The sequence below is a fragment of the Euprymna scolopes genome, chromosome 22, assembly GCF_053919585.1.
Source record: "Euprymna scolopes isolate OS-2025 chromosome 22, ASM5391958v1, whole genome shotgun sequence".
Lineage (NCBI taxonomy): Eukaryota > Metazoa > Mollusca > Cephalopoda > Sepiida > Sepiolidae > Euprymna > Euprymna scolopes.
This window is the reverse complement of record NC_136503.1, coordinates 111,773,721-111,800,794: the sequence shown is the minus strand read 5'-3', so window position 1 is coordinate 111,800,794 and position 27,074 is coordinate 111,773,721. Positions and strand designations below refer to the sequence as shown.

At 34.4% G+C, this 27,074-nt stretch overlaps 1 protein-coding gene across 1 annotated transcript in view; it reads left to right on the top strand.

Moving 5' to 3' along the window:
• The window catches only part of LOC145243649 (dehydrogenase/reductase SDR family member 1-like), a 69,538-nt gene that overhangs the window by 29,129 nt on the left and 13,335 nt on the right, over window positions 1-27,074 (top strand). The window contains exons 5-8 of the mRNA XM_080106695.1: window positions 3,637-3,716; window positions 7,975-8,107; window positions 17,954-18,097; window positions 25,788-25,863. Coding sequence (XP_079962821.1) covers window positions 3,637-3,716; window positions 7,975-8,107; window positions 17,954-18,097; window positions 25,788-25,863 — 433 coding nt within the window. The remainder of the gene's footprint in view (window positions 1-3,636; window positions 3,717-7,974; window positions 8,108-17,953; window positions 18,098-25,787; window positions 25,864-27,074) is intronic.

The following is a 27,074-nucleotide window of genomic DNA, read 5'->3' as shown; positions in this document are numbered from 1 at the left end:
TATATATACATAGATTTTTTCCATAAGTTTGGGTTTCAGTTTCGATTCAAGCTGATGCACCCAAGCCATATGGATATATATTTTTTATTTTTGAAATCGCAACTTTATAATATATAAAAATCGATAGAACATTAACTCTATAATAATATATACGAAATCTGTGAGAATTAAAATATCATATTCAAGCGTACTTTACAACTGGGCTATGCTGGGCGTCCTTGCTAATAATAATAATAATAATATGATAGAAAATACATACATACAAGACGCTAAGTCAGATAAGGTGAAGAAAGTCCTATTTTAAATTCCATTTAAATGTGCATTGAAATGCAAGATTTTAACTGACGGACGATTTAAGAATAAGGGGCAGACAACTTTTGTTTTTGTTTTTTACTTTTTTCTCCCTCCATCTCCCTGTTTTTTCTTTTTTTTTTTCACATGTTCGCCCCCTTACAAAGCATAGTGCCACTTGGACGTAAGGGGCTACTATTTGGGTCATGTCTAGGAAAAATTAACAAGATATTTGTTTATGTTACATTTAAACTTCTGCATATCAGTACAGCCATGGAAATAGGCAGCAGGAAGGGAATAACAAAGTCCAGCTGTTCGAGGGAAAAAACTATTAGAATAGAAAGCTTTCTGGCATTTAGAAACAACAACAGTGAAGGGGTGAGATCTTATTGCTAAACAGGTTTGTCGGGGATATGTACGTCGAGGGGGTACAAGTGAAACGATTTCATCAGAACACATTCCATTAAAATATTTGTAAAACAGGCACAGTGATGCAATATTGCGGAGATGGGACAGAGGCTGGAGCTTAGTTGATAAAGTGTGAACCGATTAGATTGACAATTCTTTTTTGGACTTTATCTAAGAGGGAGAGACTAGTAGTAGATGCACCAGCCCAGATGTGGCAACAATACTCCATGCATGGGTGAATGGTGGCCTTGTTGAGGTACAGGATACTTTCAGGCGTGAGTAGTATTCTAGCTCAATAAAGGGAACCCACCTTCTTTGCTGCAGCCTTTGCAATATCTTCTATGTATTTGTTCCAGTTCATATTGCCCACAAATGTTAGGCTGAGGAGTTGGAAGGTAGAATTCTCAGGTAGGGTGCTATTTTTTCATGGATATATAGGGGGTTGGAGAGGCGTCTTGTAATTGTATAACGTTGTACCGATGGCTCACCAACCACACTGGGCACACCGGGCGTCCTTAACCTTGTCGAATTCCACCCGATGTGGCAGGTGTCCTTTGATCGTACCTTGTCTCGTTACAAGTTGGCCTGTTGATCGTCCTTACCCACTGTGTTTTCATGGAGGGGCGCTTGCCTCTCGATCAAACCGTCTCCTACCCTGTGTAGGTAGTCTCCGGGTACATCAACTACTCCGCTGGTCCTTGCGGCTTGCTGCAAAATCAAGAGTCTTCACCACAAACAAACAGAACTCCGGTTTATAACAGTAACAAACTATTTATTGTTTTCATTACTTCATAACAGCTACTGTCTAATTTGAGGTGACTGACTATAGCAGTGAAACGATGTAAGACCAGACCAGTAAAGTCACAGATTTCCCATTAACACAGGCTAGTTAACATCATAACATCAGGCCTTGAGGGCTCCCAAATCGGGAGCGCTTGACAAGCCCAGCGGTTCAGCTTGCTGGCTACGACTCTTCTCCGTTTAGAATTCCTTTTTCTAAATCCAACCCCTTTTCCCCACCTCTCCTTCAGAGAGTGGTTACAAACACTTTTCTTTCTTCCTCTTAGAACTTATCTCTACCAAACCTCAACCCCCATTTGCACTGAGGTGTTTCTACTTATTATCAAATTAGGGGTGATTAGTCACTCCAAGTCGAACAATGCTTGGCAGTGACCCTAACCCTCCGACCCCCACTCCAAGCTGTCAGCTAAGATATCTGGGTGTCTTCATCTCACTCAACAGAGATTTTAAAAACAACCTTTCCGCTGTTAACAGATATATAACAGCAATGAGATAATTTGGGTTTTTTTTTCTTTCTGACAAAATCCCATAGACATTTCTGTTTGGCCCCAATCAGACATCAATACCCCGCTTTTCTGCCATCTCTTCCTCTATTTAAAAAACAAGACCATCTCTTTTGACATGTAGATAATTCCAAATCTGTCTCCCTTTTTTGAGGCAACACAAATTCTGCTTTGCGTCTAACAAGCTTACAATGACACATCGGCAGCTGGTCCTATTTTCCTAGCTAAGGTTTTGCATTTCTCTGCACTCCTTCACCCCATCCCGTCCGGTCAAACACCCCCTCTCACTGCAATATGCACCTCGCTGCATGCATTCATGACACCAATTAGTGCCATAATTGTTAAAGGAGAGCAGCTTAGTTTTACTAGCATTAAATGTTACCATACATTTGTGGCCCCATTCCACTATAGTCTAGAGGTCATTACAGGCAGATTAAATCTAAAAAGGTCGACTAAACAAATATTGTGGACTGTTTAGGAAGAACGAATATGGAAAACAATACTGACGGTGGGGTGGGAGGTAGAAAAAATCAAGACAATAAAGAAATAACTAAATTAAACATGGAAGCGATGCATTTAAGAGAGTATGATGAGAAAAAACATACAGGCAGGATAGGATAAAGTCATGGAAGTTGTATTTTAAATTTCATGTGTTGAAACTGGATACTAAACATCTTATATATTTCCACCGAGAGATCATTTTAAGATTCTGACTGTCCTTTTAAGTACAATTATTGGTCCACTGACTTAGTCGGATTTGGACCTTAAAATTAACCCTCGTCCGTTCGTTCTCCAAATTCTCAATAATTACTCATTACATTTTTCTGAAATTTTGCATGAAGTTACAACAACCCAAGGGAGGAAATGTAATAAAAATTCTTGTTGCGTCACAAGGGGGTCAAAATGGGTCAAAATGGCAAAAATAGTACTCTTCGGGACATAGAATCTTTTCCGCCCATTAGATTTTGCTGAAAATTAAATTTTGCTGAAAATTACCCAAAAGCAAGATCACATGGATATACATCTGGAAACGTAATATTTGACCGAGAAAATTCTAGTTGCATCCCCAGGAGGTTAAAAGGAGTCAAAATGGCCCAAAATAGCACTTTTCGGGATATAGAATCTGGAAACATAATATTTGACCTGGCAAAATTCTGGGGCTTGAGCCCCAGGGTGTTTTAGGGGTGAAAAACATACCTTTTGGGTCTAATTTTTATTTTTCTCCTAAAATTCAAGGCATCAGTCAGGGGACCATATAGTTTTTGGCTTGTTATCTCTTGAACTTGGTTCACCGGATATATTTGTCAGCTAGTTTTTAAAATTTGTTTTCATGAGTCCAGTTGCTCCCATAATTACTGGAATGATGGAGATCTTCCTAAGATTCCAATTTCTTTTCATGTTGTATATAAGACCTTGGTATTTCATTATCTTTTCCCTCTCAGCTCTGTTTTAACCCAACATCATTGGGACACTAACTTCTACTAAGGTTGCAGAAGATAGTGTCCCCAATCTTGATATGTCAGAGTTCATGAATTTTCAAATGAAATTAACCTAGAATCAATATTGGTACTGGTTGTGACTCAACGGGTCACGGGGGTATTCTAACAATTGATGTTTTTTTTTTCTTTTACAGGTTATCATACAGAACATGGGCTCTCCCTTCTGGGAACAACCTTTCTCATATTGGGATGATGTGTATCATGTTGGAGTCAGGTAATAGTTTCATACATATATAATTTTAATCTATTATGGCTCTAGAGGATTTAATCTCCCTCCTATTGAGCTGATCTTATATCTATAGTATTCAAAGCAGCTGGAACGAAATTCATGTATTCCACCACTCTTCAAAAAATGGTAGTTATGTTTTTTAACCTTGTGTTGCTTTCTGGCTCTGAATTCACACACAGTATATATATTTACAAAGGAGTTACCACTTATCAAGGCTCGGAAGCCACTGGAGGATAAGTACAGTAGCCAATGGGAAACTGTTGTGGTAATCGTTAGTAGTGGTGTTGCAATATTTTGGTTCTATAATGGGGTATGATCCCACACAGTCGGACGATTCTATTTATAAACGATGCTGCTAAGAACTGATGAATCAAATAAATTCACATTCTGCTACCAACCAATCAGAAACCAGAATTGCTTCATAAATATTAAACCTTTTCTGGAGCAATTTCACATGTTCTTTTCCCGGGTTTCGACACGGTAAGAATATTTTGTTCTGTGGAACTGTCTACTACAAACAAGTCACCTCCCAGGACTTGTGTGTAACAGCGAACCATCTGAAACTGTTCTGAAACTCAAAATGGCTTACACTTCTAGAAGTGGGAATTTGATAAATTCGATTACTTAAGGGAATGGCTCATCAAGAATTTATTCACATTAGACTTGAATACGACCATATTATAGTCAGATGGAAAGCAGGAAAATGGAAGAGAGTTCCACAGGTGTGCAGTTTTAAGAAAAGAAGCTTTGTTCATGGAACCTGCATTTAAGTTTAGGCACAGATAAAGAGGCGGGGGGGGGGTCATCATTGATAGCGATTTCAACTAGACGAGTGTTTTTTTGTGAAAGTCAGGCGAGGGGCTACCATAGATTGAAGCTCAAACGAGCACTTGCCATGAAAATAATGATAAATCAGAGACAGGCTCGCAATGTCTCTTCTCTGGGAAATCTATTTTGAACTCTGTCAAGGCAAGATAAGCTGCTTCTAGGAGCTCCTTGCCAAATGTGATAACAGTACTCCATCCTTGGGCATACTTGGCTCTTATATAGGAAGAGAATTGCATCAGCATTGATATATCTACTGGAGTGATCCCATTATTTTTCCAGTGCGCACGCGGACACCACACACACACACACATATGGCTACTTCATTTAATCACACAAGTTAATATACGAAAATATAATTTTATGCATAAATTTTCAGCATTTACTTCAACAGTGTTCAATACATAGGTAGAGCTAGGCATAAGCCTAACGAATTCTTATGAGAATGAAACACGGAATATTCTGTGTAGCTTAATTGCCATATATATTTTATAATTTACTACTATATATATATAGGGAGATATTCTTGGCCTGATGTGATTTTCCCTAGCAGGGTGGTCACTGAAACATATTTGCATATGTGTAGTCACTAGTTTCCATATTCAACATATATATCCTAGTTGTATATTGCCGGCCGGAGGGATTAGTCCCATAGTCTTCTTTAAGATAAGATACACCGAATGAACTTATCATGAACAGTGAATACATATTCAAGGAAGCATAAAACACATTAATCTTGGTCTGTTAAAATCAAACGCGAATGAACTATCATAGCCGAAATAAATAAGTTTACTTCCGGTTTTAAACGTAAGTGTTGTCAGCTATTAATAATTGAAAATAAATCTAATATATTAAAGGCTATATGACTGTCTGTCTCCATATTTTCAAACTATCTCTTCCGAAACTAAAAGTCGCAGAGCGGCGCTAGAGGTCTCAAATGCCTGGATTTTTTATGGATCATTCTTTTACGAGTATTTGGCCGGTTTAAACAGTTTTTAAGGGATCAAAAATGGGTGAAAATTGAAAAATTTTGTACATTCATCTTAGTTTATTTATAGTTTTTAATCAGCTCATATGCGTGTCACGTTGATACAGTGGTAACGTTACCAGCTTTGTTTTGCTTTCGGTTTCGATTCTAGCTGATGGCACACAAATACTTGTTTTTTTTTTTTTACTTTTGAAATCACAATTCTATAATAATATTGTCGGAAATTTATCCTCTTTCAGATAAATTCGACGCAAAAATAACAAGCCTAAAAAAAAAAAATAATGAAATAAAAAGGAGGGGGTAAAGAATAAAATATAAAGGTCTTGTTTCAAAACGAAAAAGAGATTTTATTTACAATAAAGTTAGTTACAAATTTTTTCACTTTGCGGGCATCAAATTCAAAGAACGCCAAGGTAACAACATATAATGAAAAAAGAAAACGGGTTTGTATTACTAAACAATAAAAAACCGGATAAAATACTTTAAAAAACTCGCTCAATATATGTTACCGTGACATACGTTGACATATATTCGGCGGGTTTTTAATAGTATTTTGTATAGTTTTTTATTTATAACACCTTATCACAAACTTACCGTGTTAAAGAGAGAATCAGACGCCATCTTGAATTTTCGAATACATCGGTAAACACTGTATGTTTTTCGAGCTGAATAAACATGTTACATTGAATAAAAACACGAAAAATATATCCATTTGGTAGAAAAGTAACTTATCTTGCCTTTGATAACATTTATTTGTTATATATTTGTTTTTTGACAACTTTTTCGAATCTATGCGTACAGTAATACAAACTCAAAAAAACACTGGTTCTTATATTGAAAATGTCGCATCAATGAACGAACACAATATTATGATTCAAAACTGTAGTTCCTAATCACACTCTCATATGTAATAAATTTTAGGAACGTACTGACAAATTGAAAGCAGCCAGGCACGTGCCTTTTACTTTTTTCTCGATTTAAAGTCCTTTAAAATTTTTCTCCTTCCATTTACGTGCAAACTGTAGCCACGAAAATAGTCTTCAGAAGTACGCCTCGTCGCGTTCCAGGTATTCTTGCCAGGTTTCTTCTTTGAAGGAGGCTCGTCAAAATTCCTTGTCTGCGCCGTGCAATGAAACCACGTCCAATATCCTCGTTGCCGGAATTTCAAAAGAGGCCAAATTTCGCGCTGGGCTCTTGACGTCATCAAGGAGCTAGCATTTCCCTTTTCTTCAAATTAAAGAGAGTTTCGTACAAACCCAAAATATACGAAACTAAGAATCATAAAGGATACGAAATACAGGAAATCAAATATAAGAACCAGAATAAAAATATAATAAAAGTAAACAGGGGGGGGGATGCACTATTATTGGTACAAAAAATTCCAACAATATATACGAAATCTGAACAAATTAAAATATAATATATAAGCATATTTTACGCTCGGGCAAAGTCCCCCCCCCCCCGCTAGTAGAAAATAAATTTGATATGTAAAACTCACTATGTCTGTCTGTCTCCATATTTTCAATCTCCCGAAATTGAAGGTCGCAAAGCGGCGCTAGGGGCCTCAAATGATTAGATTTTTTATGGACCATTCTTTTATGGGTCTTTAGCCGATTAAAATAGTTTTTAATGGGTAAAATAGGTTAAAATAGTTTTTAATGGGTAAAATAGGTTAAAATAGTTTTTAATGGGTAAAATAGGTTAAAATAGTTTTTAATGGGCCAAAAAAGGGTCAAAATTGAAAAAATCGTTATACATTTTGTATATTTATCTTAGTTTATTTTAATCAGTTCGTATGCGTATCACATTGGTACAGTGGTAACGTCACCAGCATTGTATGCTACAGTTTTGCTTTCGGTTTCGATTCTAGCTGATGGCATCCGAATACTTTTTTTTTTTTTTTACTTTTGAAATCACGACTCTATAATAATAATATATACGAAATCTGGACAAATTAAAATATCATATTTAAGCGTATTTTACGACCGGGCAAAGCCGCCCTCACCCGCCGCTAGTTAAATATAACTTAAAGAAATCAACTTTAAATAATATTTTTCTAGACAGAACAATTAAAATGATTCTATTATAACAAACAATAAAATCGAGCTGATAATTAAAATAGATTTTCTTTAATGCAATATGCAAATTAGGGTATTCATTGAATGTAGATTTCTTTTGAATAAATAGTATATGTAGAAATGATGCTGAAATAAAAGTCTCTATAAGTCGTTTTCAGTTTTTTTTTTTTTTTTTTTCTAGCAAATGGTCGCTCGACATGCAGAACATCTTGCACACTTCTAAAGACAGCAATTGTCTGTAACAATATATGTCACAAACAATTATATTATTGCGTTATAATTTTCTCCGGAATCCGCCGTGTTTTTATTTTCTTTCATTTTTATTTTTATTTTTTTTTTAAATAATTTTCAGAAACCATTACCTCTGTTCGATTTATGCTGCTCGAATGATGGTCCCACGAAAACAAGGACTTATTATTAACGTCTCATCAGCGGCTGGGCTCTTCTACACATATTCGGTGGTCTATGGAATTTGTCAAGAGGCTGTAAGTTAACGTTAATTCTTGCTTTGAATTATTGGAATTTTATATATCAGGCACTTGTGCATTGTGCACCACTACTGTGAAGAAACCACGTTTGTTTTTAGTTTTTTTTGTTTTTTCTTTTTGTTTTTTTTCAATTTTCAAATTTCCCTACGATAATAAAGAAGAACCTAAGATTATTCCGGTTTTGGGCAACTTGTAGGGGAAAAGAAATTTAAGAGAAATTAAGTTAAATTTAACAACATGCCAATGAATGGATGGACTAAAATACTTACAGGTTTTAAAAGCGGGCGAATAAAGATATATCTGCCTTACTTAAAAAATGTTAGTTTAATTTTTGTGTGTTTTAACCCCCCCCCCCCCCACCACCACTCTTTTTGCTGATGAGGAGACTTTGTTTTATAAAATCAAATGATAAAATTATTGTTCAAGACGTATTGTCTATTTCAATAAAAACATCGTTTGCGAAACGATCGTACAATTTATTGATTTTGTTTGTTTTTCCTTTTGAAACCGATTTTTAATTATAAATTATGAATCATTTACTCAATATATATATATATATATATATATATATATTGAAAGTGTTTTTAACATGTTTTATTAACTACTTGATCTTATTATAAGCTCTATCTCCTATTTGGTTTTATCGAGCTTTTACATCTGGTTGAGATTACTTTATAAATATTAATTCTTTAATATGTATAATTTACTTTAGTAATCCATCTTGGATCATTTTGGTAAACTTTACTGTAATTCTTATCTATCTATCTATCTGTCTGTCTATCTATATATCTATCTATCTATCTATATATATATATATATATATATATATATATATATATATATATGAGTAATAGACGACGAAGCACGTGTCAGTAGATAATTATATTTTAAAAACAATAGATGTGTAAAAACAATAGATATGCCACTCCCCATTTGGGGGTACGAAATTGGTCAAAGGGAAAATTATTCCCAACTCGCATTTAGGTAAAAATTCACTTTCGTATAAATAATTCATTCAAAAACGTATCACAAAGTATAAAAAAAAAAACAAATAAACAATATATATTGTTTATTATAATATAATATTAATAATATATAATGTTTTATTATAATATAATATTAATAATATATAATGTTTATTATAATATAATATTAATATATATTTTGTTTATATATATATATATATATATATATATATATATATATATATATATATATATATATATATATATATATAGACACCCATTTATTTAAATATCTTTTATTTAAATACGTTCGTTTTGTTGCTTACTTTAAAAAAATGTTTTGTAAATATATATATTTTTTTCTTTTAAACCTTGAAAAGTTTTGTAAATATATTTTTAAAAAATCTTGCTTGCGAATATTCGAATAGGCAGGACGTCGATTTTTAATGTCAAAGGTGAGTGGGTGACTTTTCCAAACCTTTCATTATGGCCAATTCAACACCAGCGGATGCTAGTGGCTGTAGTCGTAGAGGGCGGCAAGCGGAAGTGATACAACTTGCAGTACATGCAACAAGAAAACTCAAAAAAGAGACAAAGCAGTCAGATGCGAGTTGTGCGGTCAGTGGTACCATGCAGCATGCGTTAGCATCAATGATGCCTTGTATCAGGCCATAATGAAAGACTGCAACAAACCCCTAGCAACAGTACAATTCTACTGCCCCAAACCATGCAACACTCTAGCAAGCAAGTTCTTATTGAACATGAATCTGGAAACCAAAGTTAACAATCTGACTGAAGACGTTGATAGTCTGAAAGAAAAGATGAAAAGGATGGAAGAGGGTGACCTCCCGCAAGGTCTGCGTGATGCAGTCAAGGACCTAAACAAACAACAATCTGAGGATAGAGTGGAAAACGAAGTGCTTATGCAGGAAATAGCTAATGAGGCAACAAAGAAAGAGTTAGCCGAATTCTGCGATCGTACCAGAAGAGCCACTAACATACTTATATTCGGTCTGGAAGAAAACCCATCAAATGAGGCGAGAGCATGAGCTAGTACAAGATGAGAAATCGGTGCAGGAAATCATGGAAAAAATTAAAGGAGTTCACCAACCTACTGAGATCCGGCATTTAGGAAAGCTACCCAGAAGTACAAAGAGAGAAGACGAACCACACGAGGACAGGGAAACTGGAAGTAAAAGAAAGATGAGGCTGCTGAGACGAACCTTCTCTTCAGAAAATGCTTGTGACGAGATCCTGAGAGCATTTTACAAAATTAAGAAGCAGGTACAATCTGAAGAGGAGGACATGACAAAATGTAAAACCAGCAAAATCGCAATGCGTAAAGACTTGACACCTGAGAGAGAAGAGGAGGAGGCCCTTTACTAGGAGATGAAGAGGAAGAGAGAGGAATCGAAAAAGTTGGGGGACGGGAACGCTCACTGGATCCGACAGGACGGACAGGTAATAAACATAAGGAAGTATCCTCAGGGCGGAGCCTAAAGAGAGAGTAAAAAACAAAACAAAACAAATACCTGTTCATGGTTTTAAAAGTGGGTGTGTTTCTTCAAAGTTTTCTTCTAATCAAAGTTGCAAGCATGAGTTTGTTTCGTCTGGTTCTTCATTTGAACAGTTTGTTATTGATTTAACATGTATTTATTGTAATGTGGATTTAACATGTATTTATTGTAATGTGGATTTAACATGTATTTATTGTAATGTGGATTTAACATGTATTTATTGTAATGTGGATTTAACATGTATTTATTGTAATATGGATTTAACATGTATTTATTGTAATGTGGATTTAACATGTATTTATTGTAATGTGGATTTAACATGTATTTATTGTAATGTGGATTTAACATGTATTTATTGTAATATGGATTTAACATGTATTTATTGTAATGTGGATACAGTGACAAGAAAAAAAGCTGAAATGCAAGCAATGATAGAATTACACCAGCCAGAAATCCTATGCCTAACTGAAACCCAAAAGATCACGATGTGATATTCAGGAAGGCGAAATAAATATAGAGGGGTATGGACTGTTCCACACACTTGAGCAAGATGGACGAGGAATATGCTTGCTGATCTCAAAAGACTTGAAACCGACCATCTGTGACAGAGTGGACACTAACGACTTCAAAGTGGCACTCTTCATCGGCTGCAACATGGCAAATAACTCCTCCCTCCTTGTAGGCGTTATATACAGAAGCCCAACCAGCAGTGAGGTAAAGACATAGGAACTAAATACCATTATGAGCAAATCGACAGAGGCAACAAAAACGGATCTGCTTCTGATCGGCGACTTTAACTTTCCTAACATAGACTGGAAGCAAGAAATCAGCACAGTCGGTCCTGACCGCTCAGTATCAAAATTCTTGAAAGCTACTCAAGACACATTTCTTGTACAACATCAGAAAGAACCAACAAGATATAGAGAAGGGGAAAAATCTAATGTGTTAGACCTGGTCCTTATGAACCGTGAAAACCTTATTGAAGAAATTACAATGGCACCTGGACTGGGGAAAAGTGACCACAACACTCTCCTTATCAAAATAGACCACTATAAAGCAAAACAGCCCAAGCAAAGACGTTTCAACTTCCCAAAAGTGGACTTTGAGAAACTCCTAGGTGAACTGCAGGAAATAGACTGGGATAAAGAGCTGGAAGGCAAAAATGTAGATGGCATGTGGACTCTGATTAAAGACAAAATCAACCAGGCAGTCCAACGCTCAGTACCAACCAAATCAGTAGGCCGAGCCCATACAAAAAATGAATGGACAAAGAAACGCTGGAAACAGTCAGAAAGAAACGCAGACTCTTCAGGAAATGGCATCAACAAGAAAGAAAGAAGACTACACCGAATACCTTAAGGCAAACAACAAAGCCACCAAAAAATTCAGGAAAGCAAAAAGAGGTCTAGAAGTTAAGGTAGCAGCTGAGGCTAAGAGTAATCCCAAAGCATTTTGGTCATACGTTAAAAGCAAGACGACAACAAAATCGGGAATAGGACACCTAAAAATGGAATATGGAAGCAAAACAACATCAGACAAAGAAAATGCAGATATACTAAATGATTTCTTCCAGAGCGTTTTCACCTGAGAAGACGATGGTCCGCTACCCGACCGACCACCTACTGAGTATAACGTACCTTTAGAAACATTTGAAATCTCTGAGGAAAAAGTATGGAAACTACTCAAGAACTTACAGACCAACAAGGCTGCAGGACCAGACGGCATCAACCCTCTTGTTCTTTCAAAGGCTGCTGATACCTTGGCACACTCAGTATCACTGCTTTTCTGTAAATCTCTGCTAGAGGGACAAGTACCACAGGACTGGAGAAAGGCAACACTCTTCAAGAAGGGAAGCCGACTACAAGCGAGTAACTATAGACCAATTAGTCTCACATGCATACTCTGTAAGGTGATGGAAAAACTTGTCAGGGAAGAATTTATAAGGATTTTAAGGGAAAACCACCTTATTAGCACAGAGCAACATGGCTTTGTACAGGGAAGGTCCTGTACTATTCAGCTTCTGGATGTTATGGATACCTGGACAGAAACTCTCGATGCAGGAGGAAGTATAGACATCGTCTACATGGACTTCATAAAGGCTTTCGATTTTTTGACTCACCGTCACCTCCTGACAAAGATTGAGTCATATGGCATCCAGGGCAAAGTCCTCAACTGGATTTAGGCGTTCCTAAATGCTAGGCAACAGAATCAAGACCAACACCAGTAACGAGTGGGATACCACAGGGAAGTGTCATTGGCCCAATGTTATTTGTCATCTACATAAACGACCTACCCAAACTCTGCCAAAATGAAATGAAGCTGTTTGCAGATGACACAAAGTTGTTCGCACGTAGTGACATTCCCAGGAGCCACAGACAGCCTACAGGCTGACCTAGATAACTTACAGAACTGGTCACAGGACTGGTTGCTCCGTTTTCACACACAGAAATGCAATGTCCTAAAACTAGGGAGCAGGAGATCAAAGGCTAAATACACATTGAAAGACAACTCGCTTGGACTGATAACACTGGAAGAGCATGATCATGAGAAAGACCTAGGCGTCTACATTGACAACAAACTGAGTTCCAAGGAACATGTAGCTAAATCCAAAGCAAAAGCAAATAAAGTTGTCGCCGCACTTTTGACTTCCTCTTGAATACAGTCTTTGTGCAACTCTACAAGAACCTTATGCGTCCTATCATGGATTATGGCCACTCTGTCTGGCAGCGACACGATAAGACCTTATGCAGTGATCTAGAAGACGTACAACGCCGAGAAACCAAGCTGAAGGACAAGCCATATTCTGAAAGATTGAGGACCCTGAGACTGCCCACTCTTGAGCATCGGAGAAATCGCGGTGACATGATCGATCTCTGCAAGTACATCCATGGGATCTATGATACAAGAAAGCCGTCTTTTCAGATCACCAAAAACAGCGCAACCAGGGGGAACAGCCTCAAAATCTTAAAAAAACACTGCAGGCTAGATGTCCGCAAAGGGACCTTCTTACAGAGGGTTGTCAACACATGGAATGATCTCCCAGATGCAGTTGTACAAGCACAAACGGTAAACGAATTCAAAAGCAGACTTGACGCCCATTGGGGATTGCTGCCGAGTTTATATTGTCCATCCTCCTAAATGGAAGTGCAAATCCTTGGGTTTCTGTGTCACGCATGCCACAAAGTTGTCTAGGAAATATTTCCATTGGAACGATGAACAGGTCCAAAACCTGGACCTCAAACATCTATATGCCAAAGTCAAAGTATTTGCACCGATGCACTCTATGATGGTTGCCTGATCTCTCCTTGTTTTTTGAAGAAGATATTTACAGAACTTATATTAATGTGCACTAGATCAGTTTAGCCTCGCTGATATTATGTGCAGTCAGATTGACGAGATCTCAATGGGAAGGCAATTGGTCCTAACTTTAGCTGATATTTTCGTCGGTTATTATGCATCCATTCTTTTTAGTTCAGGAACTAAATCCACAACATATGTAAGATATGTTGATAATACTTTTGCTACGTTTGCATCGCAAAATGAAGCGTCAGCATTTTTTAATAGGTTGAATTCCTTTCATGGGCTTTACAGTTCACTATGGAAAGTGATAAAGATAACACTCTTCCCTTCTTGGATGTTCCTGTTGGACTTCAATAGGTGGCTTTCTCACTACCATTTACAGGAAACCGACTTTTACTGGCCTGTATGTGAACTGGTCTTCTTTTGTGCCTAAATCATGAAAAATCGGATAATTATTACGTTGGTATATAGAGCCCTAGTGATTTGCTCACCTAACAAACTAGACTCTGAACTGGATAAGATCAGGGAAATTTTCATTAGTAACAGTTATCCTGATGACCTTAGTAATGATTGTATTAACAAAAAGGTTGCAGATTTTAAATCCTTTAAAATATATGGGCCTTTAAAATTCCTTGTTTACTTAAAATTGTCATGGATAGAAGATAATGATACAAAATTAACAAAACAGATTGTTAGAAGTATTATTAATTGCTTTTACTGTTTCCTGGCATTTGATATTACTACTAGAGCAGCTTTTCCTTCTTTTTGCAAGCATATCATTGCCAGTGTGATGCTCATTATGTGGAGCGGACTTCTTTGCATTTACAGACTTGTATAAATCAGCACATTCCATCCAATGGTAACATTTAATGCTAGTAAAACTAAGCTGCTCCCCTTTAACAATTACAAGACGCCTCTCCAATCCCCTATATCCATGAAAAATAGCACCCTACCTGAGAATTCTACCTTCAAACTCCTCGGCCTAACATTTGCGGGCAATATGAACTGGAACAAATACATAGAGGACATTGTAAAGGCTGCTACAAGGAAGGTGGGTTCCCTCTATCGAGCTAGAAGACTCCTCACGCCTGAGAGTATCCTGTACCTCCACAAGGCCACCATTCGCCCATGCATGTAGTATTGTTGCCACATCTGAGCTGGTGCATTTACCACTAGTCTCTCCCTCTTAGATAAAGTCCAAAAAAGAGTTGTCAATCTAATCGGTGCCACTTTGTCAACTAAGCTCCAACCCCTGTCCCATCGCTGCAATGTTGCATCTCTGTGTCTGTTTTACAAATATTTTAATGGAATGTGTTCTGATGAACTCGTTTCATTTGTACCCCCTCAACGTATATATCCCCCGACAAACCTGTTTAGCAATAAGATCTCACCCCTTCACTGTTGTTGTCCCTAAATACCAGAAAACTTTCTATTCTAATAGTTTCTTCCCTAGAACAACTAGACTTTGGAATTTCCTTCCTGCTGCCTGCTTCCCTGGATGCAGAAGTTTAAATGTAACATAAACATGTCTTGTTAATCTTTCCTAAACATAGTAGCCCCTTACGTTCAAGTGGCGATATGCTTTGTAAGGGGAAGAACATGTGTAAAAAAAAAAAGAAGATTATATAGGGTAGGACAGGATATGTGAGTCTCCCTTCCTCTGCAACTTTAGACTCTGCTATTGGCCAACATTTGGTTGAGAATCCTTGTTGTGCTAATCAGTATAAAATAGAGTGGTTTGAGGTACTTCATAGAGCAGAGTGGTGTCTCCAAACGTTTATTTATGTTGCTTATGTATTTTTGGTACCGCACGATTTGTAAATAGTTTTTTCAGGTTAAATTCAAGTTTCACAGTATCTTCTTTTTATTCAATTCTTAGGTAGAAGCACAGAATAGTTACAAAACACCCTCCCCATGTTAAGAATGGCTTTCAAAATAATAATGTTATTATTTCAGCACAGTACCAAAAATGCAGAATTACCTTTTATATTTATATATATATATATATATATATATATATATATATATATATATATATATATATATATACTCATGAGCAAAAAAAAAAAAATGGGCCAAGAGTGAAAGAAGGAAGAAATCGATTTTTCAATATTTTTCCATGAATTTTTGTTAATTTTAACTGAAAATTTTTATTTTGCAGATCATTATTATTATAGCATATAATAATAAGTGAAAAATTAATCCTAAAAATGGTAAGACTGCATATTGGCGAGGATATAAAAAACCGAATCACAGGATTAAGGCAGTCCAAAATGACTTATAAGCAGATTTTTTATATTTTAAGAAAAGAAAATGTGAAAACATTATTTTTTGCAGTGAAGCAAATTGGTCAAAGGTTTGAAGTCGAACGCTTGGTAAAAGGGGAATCTGGATCTGGTCACCCTAGAGCATCTACTTTGAAGGACGACCACAGGCTTAAATTAACTGTTTTGAAGGATCGAAAGAAAACTTATGTTGACCAGAGCAAAGAATTCAAAACAGGGGCTGAAAATTCTCTTTCTAGATATACAATATCTAGACGAATGAAAGAAATGGGATTTTCCTCTAAAAGGTGTGCAAAGAAGCCATTTTTATCTAAGAAGAACATCAATGATAGAGATTTTTCTCGTGTTATGGCAAGAAAGATACAGACTGGTTCAGGAATGTTTTCTGGTTAGATGAATCAAGATTTCGACTTGTTAGTGATGCTTCCGAATGATGCAATTGAAGAACTGGAGAAAGATGTTCGCCTTGTTACATAAAAACGACAGTTAAACACAGGAATGGAGGGATAATGCAAAGGAATACATTCGAATATTAGAAACAGGGCTGTTACTAAGTATTCAGAAGCTGGGAATATCCCAGAACATTATTTTTCAACATGATAATGCCCCTGCACACACTGTTTAAGTCACAGAAAAATGGTTTTCTGATAACTCAATTGATGTGATATTTTGGCTAGGTCAAAGCCCCGATTTAAACCAAATCGAAAATATTTGGTTCATAATATCTCGTGCATTGTCCAGAAGAGATTTTTTGAACAATGACAAACTGTGGGAAGCTGTACAAAGCGAATGGAATAGCATCTCCTCTTCACAGTGTTCCACTTTGGTTGAGAGCATGTCTAAAAGGATTGATCTTTTAAAGAAATCAAAAGGAATGCGATTCCATACTAAGCATTTATTAAAGTAAATGTCTTGTTCTGTGTTATTAGTATCGTTTAAGTTTCCTTGTTCAATTGTTCTTTGTTCAATATAGTTTTTAGTGCAATAAAATGCATAAAATTTGTTTGGCCCATTTTTTTTTTTGCTTACGAGTGTATATATATATATATATATATATATAATGTTTTGTGTTATTCATTTTTAATTTTATTGTTCTATTTTCACATATATATATATTATAATCTTTATATTTACCATTTCAGTGTAACAGAATGCTTTTGGGTTTCAGCACAGTACCAAAAATGCACAAGTACCTTATATATACAGGGTGTCCAAAAAGTTACTGAACTTGACCCCTGATTTTGGTAAAAAAAAATATCACAACTTTCGTACGTTGTTCAATACTACACTTATCCATAATTAATTTGCAAAATATTATTTGTAAAATATCTGAAATAGAGCAATAGAGAAATGAAATAATAATTAATGGTAAAATGACAAAGATTTGCAACCCTTCAGTGACTTTTTGGACACCTTGTGTGTGTGTGTGTGTATATATATATATATATGACTACTTCATTTAATCACATAAATTAATATACGAAAGTATAGATTTATGCGTAAACTTTAAGTATTTACTTCAACAGTGCTCAATACGTAGGTAGAGCTAGGTAGTAAATAGTAAGTTATAAAATATATATGGCGATTAAGCTACACAGAATATTCCGCGTTTCATCCACGCTAGGATTCATCATCAGGCTTAATCGCCATATATATTTTATAACTTACTATTTACTATATATATATATATATATATAATGTTTGATGTTATTTATTTTTCATTTTATTGTTCTATTTTCATATATATGTATATGATATTTATATTCACCATTTCAGTGTGACAGAATGGCTTTGGATTGTGCCCACGAACTAAAGAAACATGAAGTGTCTTATTTGAGTTTATGGCCTGGATATGTACGAACTGAAACTATGATCCAAACGTTTGCAAACAAGGAATATCCTGCGGATCTTCCTCACTCAGTAAGTTAACTATCTGATTAATAACTAGAATAACCGTGCAAAGATGGGGTAGTAACAATGGAACTATGTATGTCTAATAAGCAAAAGAAAGCAGACTCTGCAAAAATCTCTCAAAGCAAGCATAAACATGTCGAAAAAGTTTGTGAAATATTGAGTGGTGAATTTCTGTCCGATTTGCAAAAAAGTATCTGTAATTTAATTAACCCCACCCTTTCTTCTTCATTGAAACATCTCTCTCACAGACGTGATGTTGCTAGCCTCAGTCTTTTTTGTAAATACTTTTGTAGCATAGGTTCTTAAGAATTGTTTTTTTAATCTATTTTCTGCTCCCTTTGTTCCAGTTCATTTGACTCGTTGGTCTAATGGTCTTCAGTAATTCGCTGTTTTAATACCTCATTTTTATGTTTGATAATTTCTTTTAGTCAGGATTCACCACTTATAAAGGCCAAAAGTCATTTGAGGATAGTGAAATGGATGGATAGTTAGGTAAATGATAAAGAATATTATGAGATGATTGAAAATCATGAACGAAATGAACCAAATTTGATTATTTATGAACAATATTTATGATAAAATATTTTTTTTTTACATTGGATTTGAAGATGAACATGCTGGTAGTGTGGTTCATATATATAGGCAGTCCTTGAAAAGAAACTCTGTTCATGGAAAATCCGTTTGATGTTAGACACATACAGGAAAGAAAGGAAAGTTCTTTGCAGTTGTGGCAATAAGATGAGTCCTTGCTACAAATGCTTTGCAAGGAGGAACCAAAGATTGGAGCTCGGACGAACACCTACAATGAAAATAACAAAAGAGTAGAGGAAGACTAGCAATGTCAGTTCTGTAGAAAAAAAAAGGAACTTTATCTCCCACTAGATTGCAAAACCGATTTTGTTAAGGCAGAAAAGAGTGCTCTGAGCGGCCCTTCTCCAGATGTGTACGCAGTACTCCATCTTAAGACATATCTTACTTTTATACAGGTTGAGAATTGCGTCGAGAGATACTTTCTGGAGCGGTAGAATGATCCAATCATTTCTCCCAGCAACCTTAGCAACAGATTAGATTTAAATTTCCCATTTCATAATAATAATTAGCAGGACCTGTGGAAATTCCACAAGGGACTCATTCATATGTAATGTATTGATGTTGGCATTCTGTAGATGTTCAGCGTAAATGGAGACGCTCTGATATTATTGTAGCTTTTTTGTTAAAACTGCAAAAGTATTTATCTAAGCTAGCAGGGACGACAGGCGTAGCCCGGTCGTAAAGTATACTTAAATATTTTAATTCTTGCAGATTTCGTATATATTATTATAGAGTTAAACTTCTATCAATTTTTATATATTATAAAGTTGCGATTTAAAAAAAACAAAAAAACATCCGTATGACTTGAGGGTATCAGCTTGAATTGAAACCAAAACTTATGAAAAAAAAAAAAAAAAAAAAAAAATATATATATATATATATATATATATTTTTCTGCATGCAAAATCCGATCCCGCATTATCCTAATTCCTACCCTCTGATGAGAAGGAAAGTATTTCTTCGAAACTCCGCGGATTAAGGACTATCCATTTATCTAGTGTTTCCTTTTCAGATTAAATATGTTTTTAACTCATTTCAAAGTGTTTTTTAACATATTTTATTAACTGTTTGCTCATATTATAAGCTCTATTTCCTATTTGGTTTTATCGAGCTTTTACATCTGGCTGAGATAATTTTATAAATATTAATTCTTTAATATTTATAATATACTTTAATTTTACCATCTTGGATCATTTTGGTAAATTTAGTTGTAATTTTTTATTTTATTTTATATATATATATATATATATATATATATATATATTATACATGAGTTACTTCAGCTATAATCGAAACCGAAAACAAAATTTATGAAGAATTCTTGAGAAAATTATTTATAAAAAAAATAGATGACTAAAGTGCCATCAGCTATAATCGAAACCGAAACCAAAACTCATGAAGAATTCTTGGTAAAATTATTTATTACAAGAAATGGAAGTCCATAACAATTAAACGATAGTCACTTGTACGTACACACAAAATAAATAACACACGCACTATCCTATTAATGTATAGATGCTAATTATATAACGAACGGTAATGCTGAAAACAGATAAAATCTTAAGGAAAACCCTTGAGTGCAGAAACTAGTACACATGGCCGACAAATTCCAACTGAGCATAGAGAAACTGCAACAGAAGTGACATAAAAAGATGCAACCAAAAGAACTGGTACACCAAAAGTAAAAATTACCTGTTCGTGTTTCCTCTCCTCCTTCCGTTTCCCTCTCCTTTTTCCACTCCTTTCCCTCCCCCCCCCCACAAAAAAAAAAAAACTGGCATCAGCACTACTGGCATCACATCAAATAGTTTAAAGGTCAAGGAGGATGGAAAAACCGAGGAGAGAAAGCACTAACCAGACTTCCATTGGAAGTGTGCAAAGATGACTTGGACCTTGGGGAGGCCTATTGCCACTCAAATTCCAGTGAAGAGCAATGGTCGCTACCAACAAGAAATTAACAGTAAATGGTTGTTGCAATAATGCAAACTAATCTGCAAATGTTATCGAAAGGTGGCGAGTACTGAAAATCTGGGTAGACTTGTTGTCACTCAGACTCCAGGGAAGACCACAGGTTGGTCTCAAAGAGAAACGGTTGATGATGGCCTGCGTGACTACTCCTAGTGAGTAAATAACAATAGCAGTGGTAATAATGATACCAATAATAGTAATAACAATAATATAGTAATAGTAAAAGTAATAATAATAATAATTGTAATAATTGTAATAATAAAAATAATAATAATAGTAATAATAATTGCAACAGTAATAATAATAGTAATAACAATGGTAGTAGTAGTAATAATAATAATAATAAGCGCTTTATTATTTATGTACGACTGATTTAGGCACGACGAATGTACGACAACTGCTCCTGCTGCTTTTCTAGGCACATCGTTCGAGGAAGCTGTGACGTCAGACAGCCACTGATTCTAAAACCTCAAAAGATATTTGCAAAAAATAAACTCTCAATTTTTTTTTTTTTTTAGGCCTGAAAAAAAACAAAAAAAAAAACAACAAGTTTTTTTTTTCTATTTTTCTCCAGATTTAGGGAAAATATCAAATCATTTTTTCAGGATTAAGAAGGAATTTTTTAAAAAAATAGAAGGAATGTTTTAAAAAAATAGAAGGAAAGTTTTAAAAAAATAGAAGGAATGTTTTAAAAAAATAGAAGGAGTGTTTTAAAAAAATAGAAGGAATGTTTTAAAAAAATAGAAAGAAAGTTTAAAAAAAATAGAAGGAATGTTTTAAAAAATAGAAGGAATGTTTTAAAAAAATAGAAGGAATGTTTTAAAAAAATAGAAGGAATGTTTTAAAAAATAGAAGGAATGTTTTAAAAAAATAGAAGGAATGTTTTAAAAAAATAGAAGGAATGATTTAAAAAAATAGAAGGAATGTTTTAAAAAAATAGAAGGAATGTTTTAAAAAAATAGAAGGAATGTTTTAAAAAAATAGAGGGAATGTTTTAAAAAATAGAAGGAATGTTTTAAAAAAATAGAAGGAATGTTTTAAAAAATAGAAGGAATGTTTTAAAAAAATAGAAGAAATGTTTTAAAAAAATAGAAGGAATGTTTTAAAAAAATAGAAGGAATGTTTTAAAAAAATAGAGGGAATGTTTTAAAAAATAGAAGGAATGTTTTAAAAAAATAGAAGGAATGTTTTAAAAAAATAGAAGGAAAGTTTTAAAAAAATAGAAGGAATGTTTTAAAAAATAGAAGGAATGTTTTTAAAAAATAGAAGGAATGTTTTAAAAAAATAGAAGGAATGTTTAAAAAAAATGAGTTTATTTTTGGTAACTGTCAATTTTATTTTTAAGCCTGAGAAAAAATTTTTTTTTTTAATTTTTTAAAATATGACAAATCTGCATAAAATAGAATCGATTTTAATTTGGAGATGCATAGCAAAAGCGCTAATAGTAGTAGTAGTAGTAGTAGTAGTAGTAACTAGCATGACCTGTGGAAATTCCATGGAGAAATATATTTAATCAACAAATATGTTTTGATAAAATTTATATTTTTCTGGGTAGCGCCAAAAATTAGATGTTTGGTCAGAAAAAAAACAACAGCACACAGCAAATATGAGTTTATTAACATTCCTATGAAAATAGTGTCCATTGTATTTTAAATATAAAACTGACCCAAATGAGATAAATTAATAAGTATTATTGTGCTACATAGTTCAATACAAATAAAAAAAATAACATTGTAAGAGACAATCGTTAATTTACTCCTTCAGACGATGTCCTTTTTTTGCACTGTTTCTTTTGAATGGTCCCTTTTTATGTAGCGTTTCGCTGACTTCTTTCTTCAGTGAAGAACCAATGCATGTTGAAATTACTATGAGTTCCTTTCTCACACCATTACATCAGAGTTGCTAGAGTGGCCGTTTTAATGCCGAATTTCAGAAATCTGGCTTTTTCTTTTTAAACCAGTTTGGCCTTCAAAAATTGTATTTAGCCTTTTTCAAAATGTAATGTATGGACTAAGGAAGGAACAAGCAGAGAATATAGTATAGACGTTAACAATAGTAAAGAAATTTTTGTATTTGCTATAAATTATTGCATATATATATATATATATATATATATATATATATATATATATATATATGTGTGTGTATAAATATATATATATATATATATATTTGTCTTTACATAAGCAGTAGTTTGTTGCTACACAGTCATGAGCGTGTTTCGGTCTACCAGTATTTACCAACTAGAGACCTCATCAGGAAACAATCCTTATTTCCGAAAACTGAATTCAAAACGGAATTCCGTTTTCGGAAATAAGGGTTGTTGCCTGATGAGATCTCTAGTTGGTAAATACTGGTAGGCCGAAACATGCTCATGACTGTGTAGCAACAAACTACTGCTTATATAAAGACAAATGTAACTTGCTCTACTTCTGTATTGAGCACTCTTGTATGAACCTCGTTATATTTCACTGGTTAACCTACCTTTGGAAAATAGCAACCTCAAATTATATATATATATATATATATATATATATATATATATATATATATATATATATACATACATAGATTTTGTTAAGTTTTTAAATGATATTATGCTTAGCATCTCCACCTTGGCGATTGGTGGTTTTTTTTTTTTTTAGAAAATCGCCCATTTTTTATTTGGACGTAAACAAATAATATTTTATTTATTTATTTTTTAAAGTCATCTACGTACATGCATGTTTCGGGGTCCTACTCCCTCTTCAGCATAGCTTGATTGTTATTAGGAATTGAACCCCAGGCCTTATGTATTACAGTCCAAGGTGGAGACGCTAATCATAATATCGCTTAACAAAAGCAACGACAAAATCTACATATATAAACGATAAAAACGTAACAGTAAAATTGTCTATGGCTTCATAGAGTAATGGATTAAGATGCCGGACTAAAATATAAAAGGTCCAGGGTTCGATTCCTAATAAGTCAAGCTATGCTGAAGAGGGGTAGGGCCCACGAAACATGCATGTATGTAGATTTCTGTTTGAAAAAATTATATATATATATATATATATATATATATATATATATATGGCCAAATTTCTGGCCAAAAACCTATCACATCGATTTTCTCAAATCTCAGTACCCTGTATATAAAATTTCGAGTCTGTAGACTTAAAATTGACGGAGTTATTGTGTAGGGAAATGTACACACACAGACACACAGATACAGACACTTTCACTTATATATATATATATATATATATATATATATATATATATATATATATAAGCGAGATAAGACACTGATAGAATTCAGATGAAAAATCCTGATAGATATTACTTGAAGTAATACTTTCAAGGAGATCCTAGCCAAAAAGGAAAAGCTCAATATTTAAGAATAGAGCAATATATAAGTTTCGTGGTGAAATTTTAAATTCTGAAAAAACAACATATAGAGACATATATTCGATTTAAGAATTTATTGCTTGACAAAAGGAATATATAAAAGGGGTTATTTTAATTTCCTTAATCCATGGATTTTCAACAATAGTTCATATCATCAGAGGAAATGAAATGCAGTTAGCAAAATGTTCGGCTGCAAATAGATGCTATTTTGCTTTTCAGCACAATTATTGAAAATAGTGTTTTGAGTGGTTGTGGATAATTATATGGAGAAAATTATACGAAAAGAGCAGTTGATACAACCTGGGTAGTCCATTATCAGAAGGAGTCCAGAAATATATATATTTTAAATAAAGTTTAAACAAATATAATTAAACTAGATCAAACTACAACAACAAACGTATTTAAGTGACTTATCTCAACTAACCAAGTCACCTTTAAAATATACACTCAAAATTGAAAGAACCCAACCTTAAACTCACTTAAGTAACCCTCCAAACATTCCATATTTTCATACCATGACTCGTCTCTATCTCACCTCCCCATCAGCTCACCCATCCCCACAGCAAAAACAGCACACCCACCCCCTATCACGCACACCCATATTGAAATCACAAGAATATCCATTTCCCCGCTTAAACTTAAAATCACCCCCCCCCCCGCCGAAAAAAATTCCATTAACAACCTGTATGCTCGCCCAACTTTAACCCTCCCCTCTCTCTCTTTACCCTCTCTACTTCGCCCCACTCTCCTCTTTCCCTCATCTATAAGGTTTCCCTCATCCACTATAAACAAGAAAACGAACTATCTTTCTAAGAGACTCACACCTCAAGCAAGCCGTTCCAATGTGCCATTTCAAATATCACATCCAGGATTATTTTGCTATCTTTGGTATTTTGATAACTATACTATTGATTCCGAGGTCCATTGCACATTTAACTCAATGCTCAAATTCTATTACTCACGGGGATAATTACAATGGAATCGTATATCCACCCAATTTCGGATATACTTTGTCAACACCGAGAAAGCATTTGGACTACAGCAACCAACACACAATCAACGCAACAACAAATAAGGCTGCCCGGTATACTTTTTGAAATATCAATAAGAAGCAGTACGCTTTTGCTATATGGGAATATCACTTTCTCCCATGGGCCTATTTTCTGCCCACCTGGATTTATAACCCCAAACGACATTGGACTCCTTCTGATAATGGACTACCCAGGTTGTATCAACTACTCTTTTCGTATAATTTTCTCCATATAATTATCCACAACCACTCAAAACACTATTTTCAATAATTGTGCTGAAAAGCAAAATAGCATCTATTTGCAGCCGAACATTTTGCTAACTGCATTTCATTTCCTCTGATGATATGAGCCATTGTTGAAAATCCATGGATAAAGGAAATTAAAATAACCCCTTTTATATATTCCTTTTGTCAAGCATTAAATTCTTAAATCGAATATATGTCTCTATATGTTGTTTTTTCAGAATTGAAAGAATTTAACCAGCAAATGTACAGAAATGCTAATATCTAGCATTCTTATCTCATTATTTGCTGATGAGAAGAATTAGCATTTTTTGAAACTCCATGGAATAAAGATTATCTAACACAGTAATTTTGGAGTAATCTGCCGAATAATAAAAGCTAATTGTAAACTTCTATTTTACAGCTTTGTTCTTACTATTATATATATATATATAATTGTATTTTATTTATCTAATGAAATATTTCATGTTTTAGCATAAACTAGAATCAAACATACTGCATGGAGAAACTCCTGAATACATTGGTAAATGTATTGTCTATCTACTTCGAGGTAAGTTGTTCATCTTACTTTTATTTTGCATGTTTATTAGTATGAGTACTAGAATCTTGGAGAGGCTTATTGTCACTCAAATTTCAGAGCAAGAAAGTGGTTGCAGTCAGTACAAAATCAGTGATGAACGGCTGTTGAAATAATCCAAAATAATTTGCAAGGAAATGTACCTATTATTACGTCATCAATTATATCAAATGAAATTAGAGTTCCAGAAAATATATTATTCGTTGAGGATCAAAGTGCTATTGGTTTTAATAAATGTATGGAAGAGTGTAAGTGCTATAATATTCTGATATATATATATATATATATATATATATATATATATATATATAGTTGTGTTTTTGGCAAATTGGAGAAATGTGTATGGTCTGATCGGGGAATCTCATCAAAAACAAAGCCAAGTGTTTACGAAGCATACGTTATCACTACATATGGATCAGAGACCTGGACAACATATAGAAGGCATCTCAAGTTATTGGAAAGGTTTCATCAAAGTTGTATTCGGAGAATACTTAATATTAAATGGAGAACTCTAACACCTGACACTGTGGTTCTTGAGCGATCAAGTCGTAACAGTATCGTAATGAAAATAATTCAAAATCAGATGCGCTGGACTGGACACCTGTTTAGGATGGAGGACAAAAGACTTCCTAAACAACTGTTTTATGGCGAAATAGATGAAGGCAAGGAAAAGGTTTAAGGATTCTCTGAAAAACAATTTGAAAATACTTGAGATGGATGTACATAACTGGGAAGCTCAAGCGGAAGATCGATCACTGTAGAGGAAAACCATCAGAGAAAGTTGTAAGATTTTTGAAGAGTGGTGTGTAGAACCTGTTGTCTTAAAATGCATTTCAAGAAAGCATGATGATAGTGTACTGCCAGACAAATTGCAACAGGAACTAAAGTGCACTGTATGTGGCAAATACTGTCTGTCAAAAGCTGGTTTTGTTAATCTTATAAAATCACATAATCAAAGGCATGGACGACAGTCTTATGAGGAAGCTTCTACAGCACACTTGGCAACGCTAAGTTGTCATATGTGTGGTCTAATCTGCAAATCTGTCAAGAAGTAGCAATCATGCTTATGTATGTATATATATATATATATATATATATATATATATATATATACAAAAGTGAATGTGTCTGTGTGTGTGTACATTTCCCTACGCAATAACTCTGTCAATTTTTAGTCTACAGAC